The 16,808-nt window shown below is 46.3% G+C and overlaps 3 protein-coding genes across 3 annotated transcripts; all 3 read right to left on the bottom strand.

The window, feature by feature from the left end:
* Window positions 1-340: 340 nt before the first annotated feature.
* On the bottom strand, window positions 341-4,395 carry ptcd1 (pentatricopeptide repeat domain 1). Its single transcript, XM_070980622.1, has 8 exons — window positions 3,775-4,395; window positions 3,552-3,692; window positions 3,042-3,260; window positions 2,852-2,953; window positions 1,650-2,321; window positions 1,153-1,269; window positions 885-1,067; window positions 341-776 (listed from the first exon to the last, which is right to left on the bottom strand). The coding sequence occupies exons 1-8, from the start codon at window positions 4,255-4,257 to the stop codon at window positions 534-536; spliced, it is 2,160 nt and encodes a 719-aa protein (XP_070836723.1). The 5' UTR covers window positions 4,258-4,395; the 3' UTR covers window positions 341-533.
* A 996-nt stretch (window positions 4,396-5,391) lies between these two features.
* Window positions 5,392-10,729, bottom strand: fbxl18 (F-box and leucine-rich repeat protein 18). Its single transcript, XM_070982986.1, has 7 exons — window positions 10,563-10,729; window positions 9,534-9,731; window positions 9,065-9,414; window positions 7,875-8,010; window positions 6,695-7,773; window positions 5,943-6,161; window positions 5,392-5,861 (listed from the first exon to the last, which is right to left on the bottom strand). The coding sequence occupies exons 1-7, from the start codon at window positions 10,614-10,616 to the stop codon at window positions 5,705-5,707; spliced, it is 2,193 nt and encodes a 730-aa protein (XP_070839087.1). The 5' UTR covers window positions 10,617-10,729; the 3' UTR covers window positions 5,392-5,704.
* Window positions 10,730-12,439: 1,710 nt separating this feature from the next.
* On the bottom strand, window positions 12,440-16,370 carry actb1 (actin, beta 1). Its single transcript, XM_070988816.1, has 7 exons — window positions 16,275-16,370; window positions 15,111-15,236; window positions 14,757-14,996; window positions 13,965-14,211; window positions 13,669-13,860; window positions 13,349-13,530; window positions 12,440-13,120 (listed from the first exon to the last, which is right to left on the bottom strand). Exons 2-7 carry the CDS (start codon window positions 15,231-15,233, stop codon window positions 12,977-12,979), a joined length of 1,128 nt encoding a protein of 375 aa, XP_070844917.1. The 5' UTR covers window positions 15,234-15,236; window positions 16,275-16,370; the 3' UTR covers window positions 12,440-12,976.
* Window positions 16,371-16,808: the final 438 nt, after the last annotated feature.

Raw genomic sequence — 16,808 nt, 5'->3', positions numbered from 1 at the left:
AACTTTTGACATTAGCTCTTTAGTAGCTCTTAATTGAATTTCCTTCTGCACAACTAAGTCATTTGATGATTATTTAATTGATAACATAACACCAGCTAATGCCCCATCAATAAACATACATACCTGATCCATCTACAGCTGAAAGATGGAACCTCTCACTGCCTTATTTCCTTCCTCATTACACACATCTATTTTCACACATCTTCTTTAGTTATCATACAAAAATTTGATTTCTGAGTAGATTCAGAATTTTATCTAGAATTTTTTGCATAATCTCCTGTTCTGCTGCACTCAAGAAAAGTCTTCCAAATGTAACAAAGACGGTCGAGGAACGAACACTGTCTTGAGGATCAGGTACTGAAACTTACATTTTATTTCCATTGAAATATAACTTACAATGACATTGATCTTTTGAGAAAAATAAATGTGCAATAAGTTAACTAACAGAAGGTCCACAGTCCATCCAGTGTTACACAACTGAATGCAAACAGGCCAACAGAAGATCAAGGAGACAGATATTTTCAGGAGAGCCGTCACAGAGCAGCGCTGCTCTTCTCGTCCTTCTTACGAGAATTAAATCTCCTTTCTGCTCTCTGGCTCCTCTGGACCTCTGTCACTGCATCAGCAGCTTCTGTTTTCAGCGCTGCAGAGCTCGCCTTCGACTGCAGCTCTGCCTTCTCGTCCTCAGCGCTCTGAGCAGGCATGTCTCTCAGCCACTGCTGGTAGTAACCACGGAAACCATCGATTTGGACCAGGTAGTTGTTCCTGGACTTGTACTGCAATTAATGGAAGGGAGGAAAGATAAGGGGGTGAGTGGCTTTGTACTGAGCGGCTGCTTGACACCAGGTGAAACTCTTGTGCCCTCACACTGTACGGACGCTCACCTGGTTATAGCTGGGAGGATACTGTGAGGCGAACTCCAGCTGTTTGATGATGACCTCATTAGGCCACACCTCCATGCTCCTCATGCTTTTGAGCATTGCTGTCAGGTAGGCGTAATCCAGTCTTCGCATTGCTCGGCCAATTAGAGCAGAGAACACCTGGACATTTGGCTTAAGTCCCGCCTCCTGCGGAAAAACAACTAGTCATGATATTGGTACTCTACTACTACGACTACTCTTTACACGATTACTGCTGAGCGCGTTTCCTCACCTCCATGTCTTTCAGCAGCTGCAGGCCGTCGTTCCGTCGCTCACAGCCTAACGCGAGGCAGCCGAACGTCTGCACATTCATGTTTACGTTGCGCTGTCGCATCACACTCAACACAGCCTGGAAAGAGAAAAAACGTTTGGTCTCTGGCTTTCACATCACTGTAGAATAAAATAGAAAAATAAACAGAAACACATCTTTCCAGAGTCCCTCATTGTTGCAGGTGGACACCCAGGTTTCATAGGGACTATTTCTTGGGTGTAAAGTATTTCGGGTTTCACAAGTTAACAAGAGTAGCAGCGACACTGACTCATGTGCTGGGGTGGGGGCAGAAACCTGGTCACATACAGCCAAAACTACCTGCAGGGCTGGATACTGCTGAAGGGAAGAAAATGGTTTTTTTTTTTAATTTTAAATGGGTGAACTGACCCTTTAATGGCAAAAAAAGAACTCTGTGTGTGTGTGTGTGTGTGTGTGTGTGTGTGTGTGTGTGTATGTACCTTTGCCCCCTCTTGGTCACCAGCTTTGGCTGCTCTGCGGATGGCAGAGTTAAAGAAGGCGACGTCCAGCTTCACTTTATGCTGTCTTGCGACCTTCAGCAGCACCTGCAGAGACTCGTGGCTCGGCTCCATCACGTCGGCCAGCAGGGTCAGAGTTTTGAGGTCTGGACTGAGCCTGCTGGCTTCCATCTTCTCCAGGAAACCTGTAGCTCCTCCGATGAGGGCGAGCCTGTCTGACGCTCCGTCCACAGTGCCGAGGGAGATCACACCCCCCCTCTTACCCTCAAAAAGGTCCAGTAAGTTAGGGGCTGTGCAACCACCTGCTAAGTCAACAGGCAGCGAGACAGTTTGACGGACTGGTATCAAATGGGTGGAGTCTTGTCTGCTGTTGGACTTGTCCTCACGGTCTCTCTCATCCTGCTGACGGTCACTGACTGGATCAGGTTGGATGAACAGCTGCTGCTCCAGAAGGTCAATGCTTATTAAGTCCTTGCATCCAGACTCTGACTTGTCGTGTGACACACGTCCGGCCCCGTACTTCTCGACAGGCCTCAGCAGCAGGTCAGTGGCCAGGGCAGGATCGCCAATCCCACAATCCCTTGCAGTTCTCAAGAGCAGGTTATAGTTATTTGAGTCTGGATGAAGGCCGGACCTCAGCATCTGGCGCCAAACCTGACACAAAAACAAAAACGGCGCAAATAAGGTTGACTGTATGCTTCACTTTGTGAGTCTAATCAATGTCTGAGTGCAAAATATCAGTTCTGGTTAGCAATTTTACTGCTGTGTAAAGTAAATGTCAGTTTAAGTTTTGGCCAAAGCACTGAACCAAAAAACAAGAGCAGGAGGAGATGGTGAACATGGCTGCAGACAGAAGAAAAGAGGGCAACGTGGAAATCCTGTTCTGCAAAGTCAGCTTGAATAAGTTGAAGTGGATTGAAGTGTTGGATTGTAAACGAGGGTCACAGCAACAAGTCACACTGAGGGATTCTGGACTGTAAGACCACAGTTTCTGATTGACAACAAGAGCCGACAACAACAGCTCTACTCCTTCATGTTTAAGAGACATCGCTGAAGGCCAATCAAAACTCCAATATTCAGACTGTACTGATGAGCACATATTTCAGCATGTTCCTCTCGCGTGTGACAGCCTCTGCTCTCAAACCCCTTTCAGACCAGTGCACTTTGTTTCCTCGTGTATCTACCTGTAAAGCCAGTCTGAATCCTGTTTCTTTGTCCTTCAAACAGCCCATCAGCAGGTAGTGAAACGTCTCCTGAGTTACAGTATGACCGTTCTGCAGCATCTCCTACAGACAAAGACAAACTCAGGTAAAAAAAACACATTTAACCCAGTTCAGCAGCAAAACCGTCCACACAGCCGCGCTCATGCCGTACCCTGAGGGTGTGAATGCAGGCTTGGAGGTGGTTGGTGATGGCGTGTGTCTTGAGAAGGGCGTGGTAGGTGATGGTGCTGAGCGGGTGGTTTTTACGGCGGAGTTCTTGCTCCAGCTTCAGTGCCTGCTGCAGACCGGTTTGTTTGGATGGCGACTCGGCGCAGGCGTTGAACAGCGCGGTGTAGGTCGCATCTGTAGCATCCAGACCTCGCTTCTTCATCTGCAAGACACAAACACATGTTTACACACATTATTACTGAACCTGAGGAGTAAATATGAAGCTCCTCATTGGAGGCTGAAAGCAGACTATTCATTTACTTACACAGACGACAAAGAAAAGCAGCACATCCTGATATTTAAGTAGCTGGAACCAGCAAATGTTTGACAAATCACTTAACCGATTGTCAAAATAGCTGTCAAATAATTTGTAAACGTTGTTTATTATACACCACTTTAAGGTCTGGAGTAACATGTTAATGACGATGCTGAGGGAGCGCACAAACATCCTCACATCATTGTAGAGTCTGAAGGCCTTCTTGAGGTGCCCAGCTCGGCCGCAGCCTCCGATCAGGACCGTGTAGTTGTACTCCTCCGGCTGCAGCCTCTCCCCCTGCAGCATGTCTCTGCTGAACATGTCCAAAGCCTCCTGCAGCTGTCAGAGGAGAAATGGGCTTTAAACACAGAGGGAGGTGGGAGACGCAAGAAGACAGATGGAACAGCTCACATGGACCGACCTTGCCCTCTTTGATCAGCTTCTTGCACTGTAAGAAGTACCAGTACGTCGTGTTTCTCCTCCCGGGCCTCCGACGAGATTCCACCGGGTCTTCCTCCTCGTCGTCCTCCTCTCGGTGCCGCAGATCCTGGATGTCAGAGCTGCTTTTCCTGAAAAACCTTCTGGAGGATATGTCGGTGGAGAGGGAGCCGAATGTGTCCTGGTCCAGTGGCTCGCTTTCGGCTGGGACTGACGGGGAGCCCAGAGGGTCCGTACCCCCATTGGAAGAGGACGACAGGGGCACAGATCTGGCGGTCAGTGCCCTTTGCAGTTGCCAGAGAGTCGGTGTGAGGAGCCTCGATGACCGATGTCGTGATAAATCTTGCACCCCCAGAATAAGGCTTCTGGGTGGGTTCCTAACAGTTGACAACGAGGACAACTTAGAAACAGGGACCGAGACTTTCCTCCCGTTCCGCAAACACGAACAAGCGGCGGACGTTAACATATTTACTGATTTTGTCGAGCAAACTACAAACTAATTAACACGTCTTTAAACGGGTTATCAAACTTCAGTTGACAGTTAGAGGGTAACTTAGCCCCGTAGCTCCTAGCATGCTGTGCTCGCCATGATGTTTCACAAACTAAACAAGACCTGAATAGTAGATACCGAACGCACATTTTAAAGCATCCTTTCTGGTGCTTTGGCGCCGGGAAAGACTTACTGAGAACACTAATTGGGCTTTTGAATATCACTGTTTATCACTGAGCTACATAGATTATTGAACAAGCTTAATCTATTGTGGATACCACCGATCGACTGCATCGGTGATACATTAGCATGCCTGTGCGCTTGATTGAAGACGTCCATCGTTGATTGGAAGTCTAACGTTACGACAGGGCCCTCACCTGGTCACAAAGGTCATTTTTGCCTCCTCTCCTGGGCGAACAGAAGAGTTTTGGGATGATATCTTGAACGACGATCAGACAAAACGTACTGTGCGATGGAAACAGAATAAATGTGGCACAAATGCACAGATAATCGAAAACATTATCACTCAGTCTCCTCATACACTTTTTAACGGTTAAGACATGTTTTGAGTGGCAGGCTAAAAAGTCAGCACTGAGTATGTCTACAAAAACATTAGAATCCTACTTTTGAGTCTCGCCTTGGTTTTCATATTCAGGACATGTTCAGTTATAAAGAACACTGCACAGCCATGTTATTCATCTCCCACTCTGATAATATCCAGGTTTCTGTCTTTTGACTCCCACACATTTGCAGATGAGCCCAGTTTGGTGCTCGGCTGTCCGTCTACTGCAGCAGGCTGCTGGATTTGGCTTCATTTGATCAGCACTAATTAAGGTCGACAGCAACAGTCTATCCTCTGCGGTAAAGGTATCACTAATTTTCATTTCAGGGAACAGATGGTGTTTTTAGTTTTACTGTCTCGTAACGAGCTGAACCTGGATAAGGGGTTTACAGGCCACAGTATCTCAGTTTCTTCTCCAGCGAGCATATCAGGGCCTGGATAAGGGCTTTGTAACACCACTGGATTACTGGTGTGTATCTGTTGTGATAATTAAAAAAAAAAAAAGACAAGTTTGACAAAAAGACAAATGGTACACTGACAAGAAAATAATTAAATAAAAATAATGAATATGTAGTTTATTACAACATCATTTCATTCAGGTCCTCTGTACAAGGTTTCTGAACAAATACATCTTTAATTTACATTTGTTTTCAAAGGTCGCAGAGAAACGTCGTAACAGATGATTTTCGACTCAGAAGCCACAGTTAAGGCCCCGATGGCACCAAATGTGAAATGTCCTGGAACAATTACACAAAGCTCCCTACCAGCCTCAGAAAGCAAATTATTATTTCCCGCTGAGCGAGAAACAGTCTGAGCACCTCAGCTGTTGAGCACCAATCACACTGAAGCTTTCTGGTGATGTCACAAAGGTGATAAATGTGGCGGTTGGGCCACGTGGCTCTGGAACAAAGTTATCCGATCCAGCAGCGTAAGGGGGATGTCTCTGATGACTGACGACAGGTCTTCATGCTGTAATGGATAGATGACCACGCTCAGGGCTGCACGATCCACTGAAAACCTGAAAGAGGGAAGAAAAGGTGGGATTTCTTTCAGCACTTCATGTTCAATGCACAGCGTGTCCTCACACACAAGCACTGACCTGTCCAGCAGAGCTTTCTGCAGCGTGCGACAAGCCACCAAGGTGCCGCCCATGAACACATGGCACATGATGACATGGCGGCATCGCTCCATGAAGGTTTCTGCGGCCGAAGGGTCAAAGGTGCCGCTGCGCGATATAAGGCAGAGACGCTGCAGGCGAGAGCAAGAAGACAGAGCCTCGAAGAACGACGCGTTGGCATTCAGGTAGGGCTGCTCTAACCTGAACACAAAGACACACAGTGTTCCATGAATGGCAGCAACAAGCCGGGCAAAGATGTGAACTCGCTCCGTGGAATTTAAGCAGAATATCTGGTGTATGGCCCCGTATTCGGTGGTGAATATAAGGCATGAACGACAACGAAAACACTACAGACGACAAGGTAAATCTGAATGAATGGTTTGCACAATCAAGAGTTCTTATAATCAGAATCAGGCTGCTGATTCTAAATAACAGGTTTACTAAAACAGATTTACAACAAAAACAAAAACAGCAGAGAGGTAAAGGTGAAAAGTTTTCATGTTATTACAAGCACTGAATGGTTCTTAACGCCCTCTGAGAAAAAAAAACAGGATGACATTGTTAGTTCAAATAAATAAATTAGATATTTGAATTAATGATTAATGTCTTTCATGAGAAAGAGGGAACGTCTGTTAACTAAGGGAGCATATAATAATAATATGAGTGCACCTTCTGTCTGACGGTTAGTGTTCTGTATTACAGCAAATGAAGGGCACACAAAGGCATCTTCTAACCTGAGTTCCTGTAGCTGTGTGCACTGTTTAAGTGTGTCCAGCAAGGCAGGCGTGTAGTTCATGGTTTTCAGTGATCCAATGTTGGCCAGGGATAACACCTGTAGGTCTTTGCACTTCCTAGCCAGCTGTATCAGCCCCGTCCCCCTAAGGACCCCGGGAAGCCCAGCCAGAGTCAGGCGACGTAACCGTGGCAAAGCCTCGAGTGCAGCTAAGTGTGCGTCGCAGACCCCCCGTGCCCACGCGCACATACCACGAGGCTCCACGCTGGCACGACTGCAAGGCTCAAGCCGAGGCAGCACGGAGACAAAACCTGGACCAATGAGCTCTAAGGTCTCTAAAAGAGGGCAGCCAGCTAAGAGCTGAGCGAGGCCCGAGGTGCTGTCTCCGGACAGAGAAGACTCGGAGTCAGGCTTGTAATTCTGGAGCCCCACACGCGGCGTCTTCTTTAACCCCAGGAACAACGCAGAGGGAGAAGTTTTGTTTGCCGAGATCTGATGTGTGTTTAAGCCATCCGACAGAGCGCAGGCAGGCAGAGTGAGAGAGCGCAGGTGTCCGAATTTGGCCAAGCTGGCACACAGGTGTGTTTCTCCACCTTGTCCAGGTGAGTTTTCATGATGATAGTGCGTGTGCATCAGGTTCAGGTGTTTAACGCTGCAACAGCCCACTGCCAAGCGGCTCATTGTGCCAGGGACCAGCTGATCTTCCACACTCCTGCACTCTGAGTAAAGGACCTGGTTGATCCCACTGAGGTTCAGGCTGATCAGCTGTGTGGCGTCTTTGACTCCTCCCTCCAGCAACGACTGGAATATCTGCGGCCACAACGACGGGCAGCGGCTGAAGCTGAGGTGCTTCGGGCTGTTTCCCTCCAGGGCTCGCTTCAGGGACAAGGAATCCAGCCAGGACCGAGGGAGCTGCAGGGCCTCCAGGTCACCTCGCTGACCCAAGCTCTGGGCCAGTGACGAAGCGGCAGGCCAGTGAGCAGGGTTTGGGCCAGGAATCGACACGAGGAAAACTCTGAGACGCTTTGGAACGTGAACGCTGAACACTGCCAAGTACAGCAGGAGCAAGGTCTGGTTTACCTAAGAGCATCAACACACAGATACACGAATTACTCAGCACCACAGTGCACACTGCAGGTATGTGAGGACATATTACATGTGCATGCGCACTAAACACTCACCTCTCCTGGAGCCAGTCTGGCTGTGAACTCCTCTAGCTGCTGGTAATGTGGCACGCTGCTCTGACCCACCATTAACTGACAGCAAACACCGACACCCTCTCTGGTCACATCTGGGATGTCAAATTGCAGCATCAGCCTGCAGCGCAGAGATGCACAGAAACACAGACACACACATTCAGAGCTGTAGCAGCAAAACAATTCTGCATCCTTTCACAGCAAGAACGTGAATGCGCAGATCTAAGATGAGCCGTGCCATCAGTGCACTGTTAACAAAGTGCCAAATGCATTGAAGCTGCAGCAGGTAAGATGGAGAAGAGAGCAGACGTCACTCCCCCTCCCTCTGCTGCACTCCTGCCCCGCCTCCAAGCCCCTCCTTCCCGCGTTATCTGCGCGGCTGCCGTGACAACCAGTAACGTTAGCCTTAGCATCGGAAACAAGCTAACTCTGCCCAGCCGCTACATCACAGTCGCTAACATACCGTACGAGTGTTACTGTAACAATCACCATATTAGCTTCATGGTTATTTGTTGTCTTAGCCGTACATGCTGCTGTTGACGGCGGCGGTATGGGCAGTTTCTGCTTTGTGATTGGCTGTTGCTCCACCATAGCTTTCACTAGCCTCCTGGCGCCACTCACAGAGCTGTTTGACTGAGCAGAAGGAGGGGGCGGTTCGCAGTGTGTGTGAGCAGTGATTGACAGATGTCAGACACTCCCTTGGATGCTCCTCTGGCTCTGATTGGTTGTTTTGTGTCAGGCACGGTGGATTCTTGCAAATCGAAGTAGGAGCAGTAGGTGGGACCAGTGGAGGTGTTTTTTTACACAGATTACATGTTTCATGTACTGCTGTCTGGGCACAGGGACAGTTTTAGCAAATATGACAAAAAATGACTTTTATACAAGTTACCTACGTCAGCTTTAAAGGTCCAGTGTAGCCCAGAAGGGACAAACCAGACACTGGCTGTAGAGAGCGTCTTTTTGTGAGCGTACCCCCTTTGAGGGGTACTCACTTGCAACCTGCATCTTCATCGCTAGATTCCACTAAATCCTACACACACTAAATCCACTTTACTGTGGGAATTTGGAATTTCTTTGGACACTACGTGGTACTTAAATCCTACAGCTGGTGTGACAGACAGGGTGGTTCTGGAAAAAGGTCTCACTGTGAAATCATAGTAATCACAGATTCTTACTTGCGTAGTTGGGCGCAACATGGCACCACACCGTAACTCGGTGTCAGAAGTGTCTGCCTGAGCTCCGACAGGCGGCTGAGCGAATCTACCGCCTCTGAACTGAGCATTGCAGAGTTGAAGCCTGCCGTCACATCAAAAGCAAGTGATCTGAGCAGAGAGAGGGAGGAGAGGAGACGGGAGAGACGAAGGGAGGAGAGGTGGCATCCGGTGACATCCAGGTGCGTCACTCCTCTGCAGCGGGCGAGAAGCTCCACAGTAGATCCAGACAGCCAGTAGCAACCGTTCAGGCTCAGAGACTGCACGTGACTGGCCAGCTGCTTCAGTATGTACCGAACCAACAGGTCGTCAGCCTGGAGGGGCAAAAAGACAAATTTCATTCAATATTTCCATCAGTTAAAATGCAACCACAAAGTATTCCACAAGAAATCGTGATAGAAATCTTCACACGATGATTTAAAAAAGCTTTTACCAGATACTCCTCAGACAGGCTGACGTTTGAGAGCAGGGTCTTGTCATGGCACAGTGTGTGCAGCTTCCGGCAGACGTTTGCCACGTTCAGCACCAGGTCGCACACCGGAACGTGGCGGAGGATGCACAGCAGGATCTCATCGGACAAATCTGACATTCCCACCGAGGGAGAAGACATTGTGTCCTCGTCACATACAGCCTGAGACAGACGGATGGACGGACGGACGGACAGACAGACAGACAGACAGACAGACAGACAGCAGCACAGTTAGGTGCTTTTAAACCCTCTGTGTTCAGGGAAGAATGACCAAGATGGCTAAAATGATACACATCTTTTCTGATGTCTTATTAATTCTTGGTGTTTTGTTATTGTTATTAAGAGACTTGTTGAAATTCACACCTTGAGATGAATTTCCTGCCTTGTCATTTATACTGCTACTGTCGGCCATGCTGTGCGATGAGTTGGACTGCTGTACCGCATTACTAGATCTTTACGGATGTTTTACACTTTCCTTTCTGGTTATTTTATGCATGTACCTTTTCTCTGCTGATTTTGAGAACACGTGAAAAGATAATACGGGTTTTACAATATGAAATGACACATACGGTGGTAGACGGCTCTTATTCTACATACTGCTTCATTATCAACTAATGCTACAGCCGAAGCATTAATAAGTGGAAACACATGTGAAAGTACATTTTCTTAACAGGAGGCGACACATAACTACGCTACACCAGCTGATTAGAAGACAATGTACAAAGCATATAACCGTATTAATGTCAGTATCACCACCAGCTAAAGTGTTTCTGTCTGTCTGACTCTTTTTGTCCTTTTGGGAAGTGGAAACACCAAAAGACGTCCTTCTGCCGCAGCGTCTCTGCGCATTCACCAAACTTGGTTGACAAAGTTACAGAAATTTGAGTGAAGCCTGCTCGAGCCGAACTTAGCGTTAACGTTAGCTACATCAGCTGGTTCGCTCTGCGTTACCGGTAACGTAACTATCAACGCTGTCGCGGTTTGTCAGCCCACCTGTACAATCTGTCGATCCATGTCCTGTGAAATCCCCCTCCAGGTCCCGCTCATGATTACAAGGAGTTCAGATTTTCATCCAGGCAGCGATTCATGTTTCGATGAAGCCGCTTAACACTGAAGCGCAGACGGCTGAACTGCAGCCGTTGACAGGGCGGATTATGTTTGCTGCTGCACAGTGACGGAAGTCTGTCAGTGACGGACATACTTCCTGCTGGAGCATCCGTTAAAACTGTCTATCAAATAAATAAAAGATAACATAAAATAATTTTAAAAAGCACAGAAAAGAATACCAGGGATTAAAGACAGAGTTTGCAGCACTTAACTCAACTACAAAAACTTATAATTTAGAAGTAATTTTTAAAAGGGAGACACTGATATTCATAAATTATAACAACCCTAAGGAGATGGAGGAACTGTTGTGCTCATGTTCATGTCACAAAATTTCTCATGGCTGCAGAATTTCTATGGTTTTATCAATAATGTAAAAAGTATTTAAACATTAACTTATAGCGAGCATTACGTCAGATAAAATTACTCCACTTCAAGCAAAAGTCTTGCATTCAAAATCTTACTTAAATTGAGATACAGTATCAAAAGTCAAAGTACTCATTAGGCAGCATAATGTCAGTGTGATATTATATTAATAGATTATTACAGCACTCATGCATTACTGTGTAAGTAGCATTTTATGTTATAGCTGGTCAAATTAAGCTATTTTAGCCAGTCGTGATAGTTTAACGAATTTATGATGTATTGTGCCTTAGAAACTGAGCATATTTTGTGTTCAGATCCTTGATATTCAAAGCAACTACTAACTGTAGGTGTTAGATAAATGTAGTAAAAAAGTATTTGCCTGTGAAAGAGTAGAAGTATAAAGGAGCATAAAATGGAAATACTCAAGTAATCTGATCTTCCATTGTGAAACTGAGCCGTCCTTCTCAGGGCAATATTATTTTTATACTCTTCTGTATATAATGTATATATATACTATAGTTGTTTTTTTTCCGTATTCTTTTTATTGTCTCTTTATTGTCTCACAAAACCTGTGATGGATATTTATTATTGGGAAATAAAACACAGTACAAACCTCTCAAACGTCTCCTGCAGCAGAATCCTGTACAGTATTTAGTAAATGTTCCAAATAATCACATGAAAAATCATCAAGTTAGTTGAAGTTAAAATAAATTAACAATTAGTACACATGGCTCAAACCATGAAATTATAACAAATGTGAAGTTTTAATTAAATCAAGTTAGTAAGATTGATCATGTTTTCAATCTTCTAAACATAAATGACTTGTTACTACAAACTTATTGATACTAATTAATATATCTGATTAATGATTACGTCTCATATTAATGTAGTTGTCCACATGATGGCACTATAATGAAAGGTTTCAGGGTGAAATGACAGTCCAGCCAAACTCTATCTTTAGACACCACCCTTCACCCCTGGCCTGTGGACTTCACAGGTGGCTGTAAAAAGTTTTTAAATTTGCTCTTTTAAGAACAATTAAGATGGACTAATGTAAATTGATGGATCCAGTGTTGATCACACTTTGTTGAGAGGGCATACGTTAACAACAACAACAACAACAATAATAATAATAATGATAGCTTTGCTCTCCTAAAGTGTCCCAGTGAGACATGAGTGTTACAATACCAGGACCCCAAAACTGAAGCAGCTAAATGGAATTCAGCCAAGCCATCAGTAATTTTATTAATCTATTATTTTTCACCTGTGCTTTCTACTTGGACATGTCTAACTTTCATTAAGATTTAAATATGCAGTCAATACAGTTTAATCATCCAAAGACTGATATAGTTTCTTTTCATATTTGTGAGCTAAGATGAATTAAGACCAAGTACACAGACTGGATTCTCAGACATGTGCGCTTTATTGGGTTGTTGTGTACACCAGAGGCTTGAGGCCCCATGCACAAACCTTCATCCACCCCCATACAAGGTAGAAGCTTTGTCTTTTGCATAATGACAAAAACAAACTGGACCAAGTATCGTTTAAGGCTGAAAGTACAAAAACAAAACAAGTTTCAGATTACATAATTTACATATTAAGCAATACTACAGGTCTGTTGGGCAGTGGGCCCACCAGAGAATAAACCTTCATAGAGGCAAATAAGGTGGTGAACAAACACATCTGGAATGACCTACACAAACACGACAATGGACATCATGTTCCTCACACATTCACACCGCCTGGGACGCGCTCTGTACTTCCTGCAGAGTTTCTCCCCATCAGGGGGCATGGTGCCATAGCCATAGTGATGAGGGAAATGGGAAGAGGTGTTGTGGACTCAGCATACACCAGTGTGTTGGTGTAGGCATGTATGCAGAGCCAGTCGTTTGGGTTTGTAGCAGTGTGTGTTTTGGGGGAGGGGACTGACAGTCTGTTTAGAAGCACTTCCTGTGGACAATGCTGGGGCCGGACTCATCGTACTCCTGCTTGCTGATCCACATCTGCTGGAAGGTGGACAGGGAAGCCAGGATGGAGCCTCCGATCCATACAGAGTACTTCCTCTCTGGAGGAGCAATGATCTGCAGGGAGCAAGGTGAAAAGGTGTTAAATGTTGGAGTCAGTCCACATCTGTCGGCAAATGCACCTGCATCTTATTAGTATTTAAGTCTACAGGTAAATGCAGATGGAACACTGCATTAACCATGTTTGTCCACTGAGTGGCAGCAGAGGTAAAGAGCTTTCTGGAACATTTCTTGCATCCTTTCCTCAGGGAGGATGTGAGTCTGAGTGATGCACATGAGTTTTACCTTGATCTTCATGGTGGTGGGTGCCAGGGCAGTGATTTCCTTCTGCATACGGTCAGCGATGCCAGGGTACATGGTGGTACCTCCAGACAGCACGGTGTTGGCGTACAGGTCCTTACGGATGTCCACATCACACTTCATGATGCTGTTGAAGGTAGTTTCATGGATACCACAGGACTCCATACCTGTTAAGAAGAGAGTATTTAGTAAAATGGTTAAAAGCTTATGTTCCATATGCTTTGATCACATTTTCTTAGCTGCTACAACGCCCGATAATTAATCTCCCTCTACGTATTTATCAAAGTTTTCCTAATTTAACTCACCCAGGAAAGAGGGCTGGAAGAGGGCCTCGGGGCAACGGAACCTCTCATTTCCGATGGTGATGACCTGTCCGTCAGGCAGCTCGTAGCTCTTCTCCAGGGATGAAGAGGAAGCAGCAGTGCCCATTTCCTGCTCGAAGTCCAGTGCAACGTAACACAGCTTCTCCTTAATGTCACGCACGATCTCACGCTCAGCTGTATGACAAGAAAAGAGCTTTTTAAGTCTCTGTTTTTTTGTCTGCTGCCTCAATTTTAATCATTTCACAGGCTTCAAATATCAGCACTGTTTGTGTGCTGACCTGTGGTGGTGAAGCTGTAGCCCCTCTCAGTCAGGATCTTCATGAGGTAGTCTGTGAGGTCCCTGCCAGCCAGGTCCAACCTGAGGATGGCGTGGGGCAGGGCGTAGCCTTCATAGATGGGCACTGTGTGGGTCACACCATCACCAGAGTCCATGACAATACCAGTGGTACGACCAGAGGCGTACAGGGACAGCACAGCCTGGATGGCCACATACATGGCAGGGGTGTTGAAGGTCTCGAACATGATCTGGAGGAGAGAGGAGATGAGAGATGAGTCATTGAATCGATGAGTCAACCTACCCTGAAGTCAGCTAGTACGGGTTAGTACAGTCAGATCAAGAGAAGCACAGCACACTGGCCTGTTCTGCTTTGAGTATGAACATATCAAACAGTCATTACAAGAACCTGTACTTTTAGTTTGGTCATTTTGACTGTACAAGATGAGTGCAGCTCTACCATCTGTTGCGTCATGCAGTCACCAGTGTCGTTAGATGCTCGTCATCGACTTTAGCAAATCTAAAACAAGCCTAATCTGAAAACAGCAGTGACCATGCTGCAAGAAGTCATTCCTGATGCATCACAGTGCAGAGACATAGAGACCTGAAGCATCCGCAGAGACGAAAAGATCAGCACAGGACAGAGGAACCCTGGAGATCGAAGGAGCAGGAGGAAATGGACAGATTGAGCAGAAGAAAGGCCTGAGTGGCAACACATTTCCCTGTTGCAGGGCCCTGCAGGTGAGCTGAGTGGGTTTACTGATTGAGAGGAAATGTCAGTGTCAGCCCCTCTTACCTGGGTCATCTTTTCCCTGTTGGCCTTGGGGTTCAGGGGGGCCTCAGTCAGCAGGACTGGGTGCTCCTCGGGGGCAACTCTCAGCTCATTGTAAAAAGTGTGATGCCAGATCTTCTCCATGTCGTCCCAGTTGGTGACGATACCGTGCTCAATGGGGTACTTCAGGGTCAGGATTCCCCTTTTGCTCTGTGCCTCATCACCAACATAGCTGTCTTTCTGGCCCATACCAACCATCACACCCTTGAAAGAAAACAGGAAAACAAGTTAAAATCAATCAACAGAAACATAAAATATATTTAAAAAGCATAGTTATTCATATTTCATGACTTGAATAGTATGATGGAGAAACTGTACCTGATGCCTGGGACGTCCAACGATGGAAGGGAACACAGCACGTGGAGCATCGTCTCCTGCAAAGCCAGCTTTGCACATACCGGATCCGTTGTCAACAACGAGGGCGGCAATTTCGTCTTCCATTTTCTGGACGGAGGGGGAGAGGGGGGAGGAAAAGGGGGAGAATGGTTAAAACAGAAAGCTCTGTGACAGTCATGCGTTACATCTGGCAAGCATCAAGCGTGTCCAAGCCTTGTCATTCCACAGACTGGACGCTGGATGTCGCAGTGGCGCAGGTTCCAGTCCCAAATCCAGAGCTTGAGAAACAAAGGCAGTTTCTCCCTCGTCTGGCCATGGCCATATAAGGCAAAAGTGAGAGCAGCTTAGAGACGGCGGCCCGGCCCGGGAAGCCGCCCCGTGTGTCGTTAAACCTCAAATGACACCGACAGCCGGCCACTCCCTTCACTGGGATCACCATAACCGAATGAACCATCCACACATCCCCAACGCACACTTCAAGACAGCCGTCTGAATTTAAAGCTGAGATGAATGAACTTCCATCCCCTGTCATGGAAGTCATCAGGTGTGTAGTTATGTCGTGACCGTCACAGTTACAAGGTTATGTGCACGACGGTTACCTGTAATCTCACAGCAACCTTTCATTATTTCTGCACGCCTACCTGCAATTTCAGATAAGTCTTTTAAACTGAATCCGTCTAATCTGCCATCATCTGTCTGTGTGTGAAATCGGAGACACCAGACCGGGGGACCGTGCCAAAGCAGATGCTTACATGTAAGCGAGAAGGTCAAGCTATTTAGCGCAGTCTGATTTGTTAAACCGGCGAAGTGATGACAGCATGGAGCAGCCGGGTTATTTCACACGATCTGTTCATTCTCACCGACAGGATGCCAACACATATCTCCACTTCACAGTTAACGGTACTGGAAGCAACCGTCAAAACTGTACCCTGTAACGGTCCGGTGCCTAATTAGAAAAAAAATGTACGGCTGACAGCTACGTGACCGAGCGGATGTAAGCTAGCACTTTAAACGGCTGCTTCAACTTTAAGTCACACAGAAGACATCACACAACTTCACAGCATATTACGTCCATTCATACTGACGAAAATAATTTGAAAAAATCCTAAAAATGAGAGTGAAATTGTCATTCCGCGGTTGCCTTACCTGTGTGAGGGAGGGTTCTCGGTGTATGAGGACTGTGACTGAGCGCTACGCTCCGCTAGAGTTTGGTGTCCGGACTTGACTGCAACCGAGGCCAATAAATTGCAGGGTTTTATCAGAGCTCGCGCTGCAGCCCCTTTCCATAAAAGGAGAACTTTCCGCACGGCGCGCTGTGATTGGTTCTGCCGCATCCACTGGGTGTGGCGCATGCAGATAACGATTCTGCGCCCTGACAAGACAGCGGGGACAGGCAACAGGAAAACTACCCTATGCACTATCAATGTGATCAATCTGGGGCCGGTCCGTGCTCAATAAAACACTTTTTTATATCTTTATTCATCATTATGATCGCAGTGGGGATGATATACACGTGTGATACACGAGAAGGCAACAAATCAGAGTTCTTGCTCCAAAACACAGCATAGTGTTTGATAATGAAAAACTGAAACGTGCTCTTGTGTATTCTCTTATTTTCTCTGAGCACATTTGTAATCCAGTCCATACTGTTGTGTTATAAACCCTGACATCATCCACATC

The sequence above is a fragment of the Chaetodon trifascialis genome, chromosome 2, assembly GCF_039877785.1.
Source record: "Chaetodon trifascialis isolate fChaTrf1 chromosome 2, fChaTrf1.hap1, whole genome shotgun sequence".
Taxonomy (NCBI): domain Eukaryota; kingdom Metazoa; phylum Chordata; class Actinopteri; order Chaetodontiformes; family Chaetodontidae; genus Chaetodon; species Chaetodon trifascialis.
This window is presented reverse-complemented; position numbering and strand designations above follow the sequence as displayed.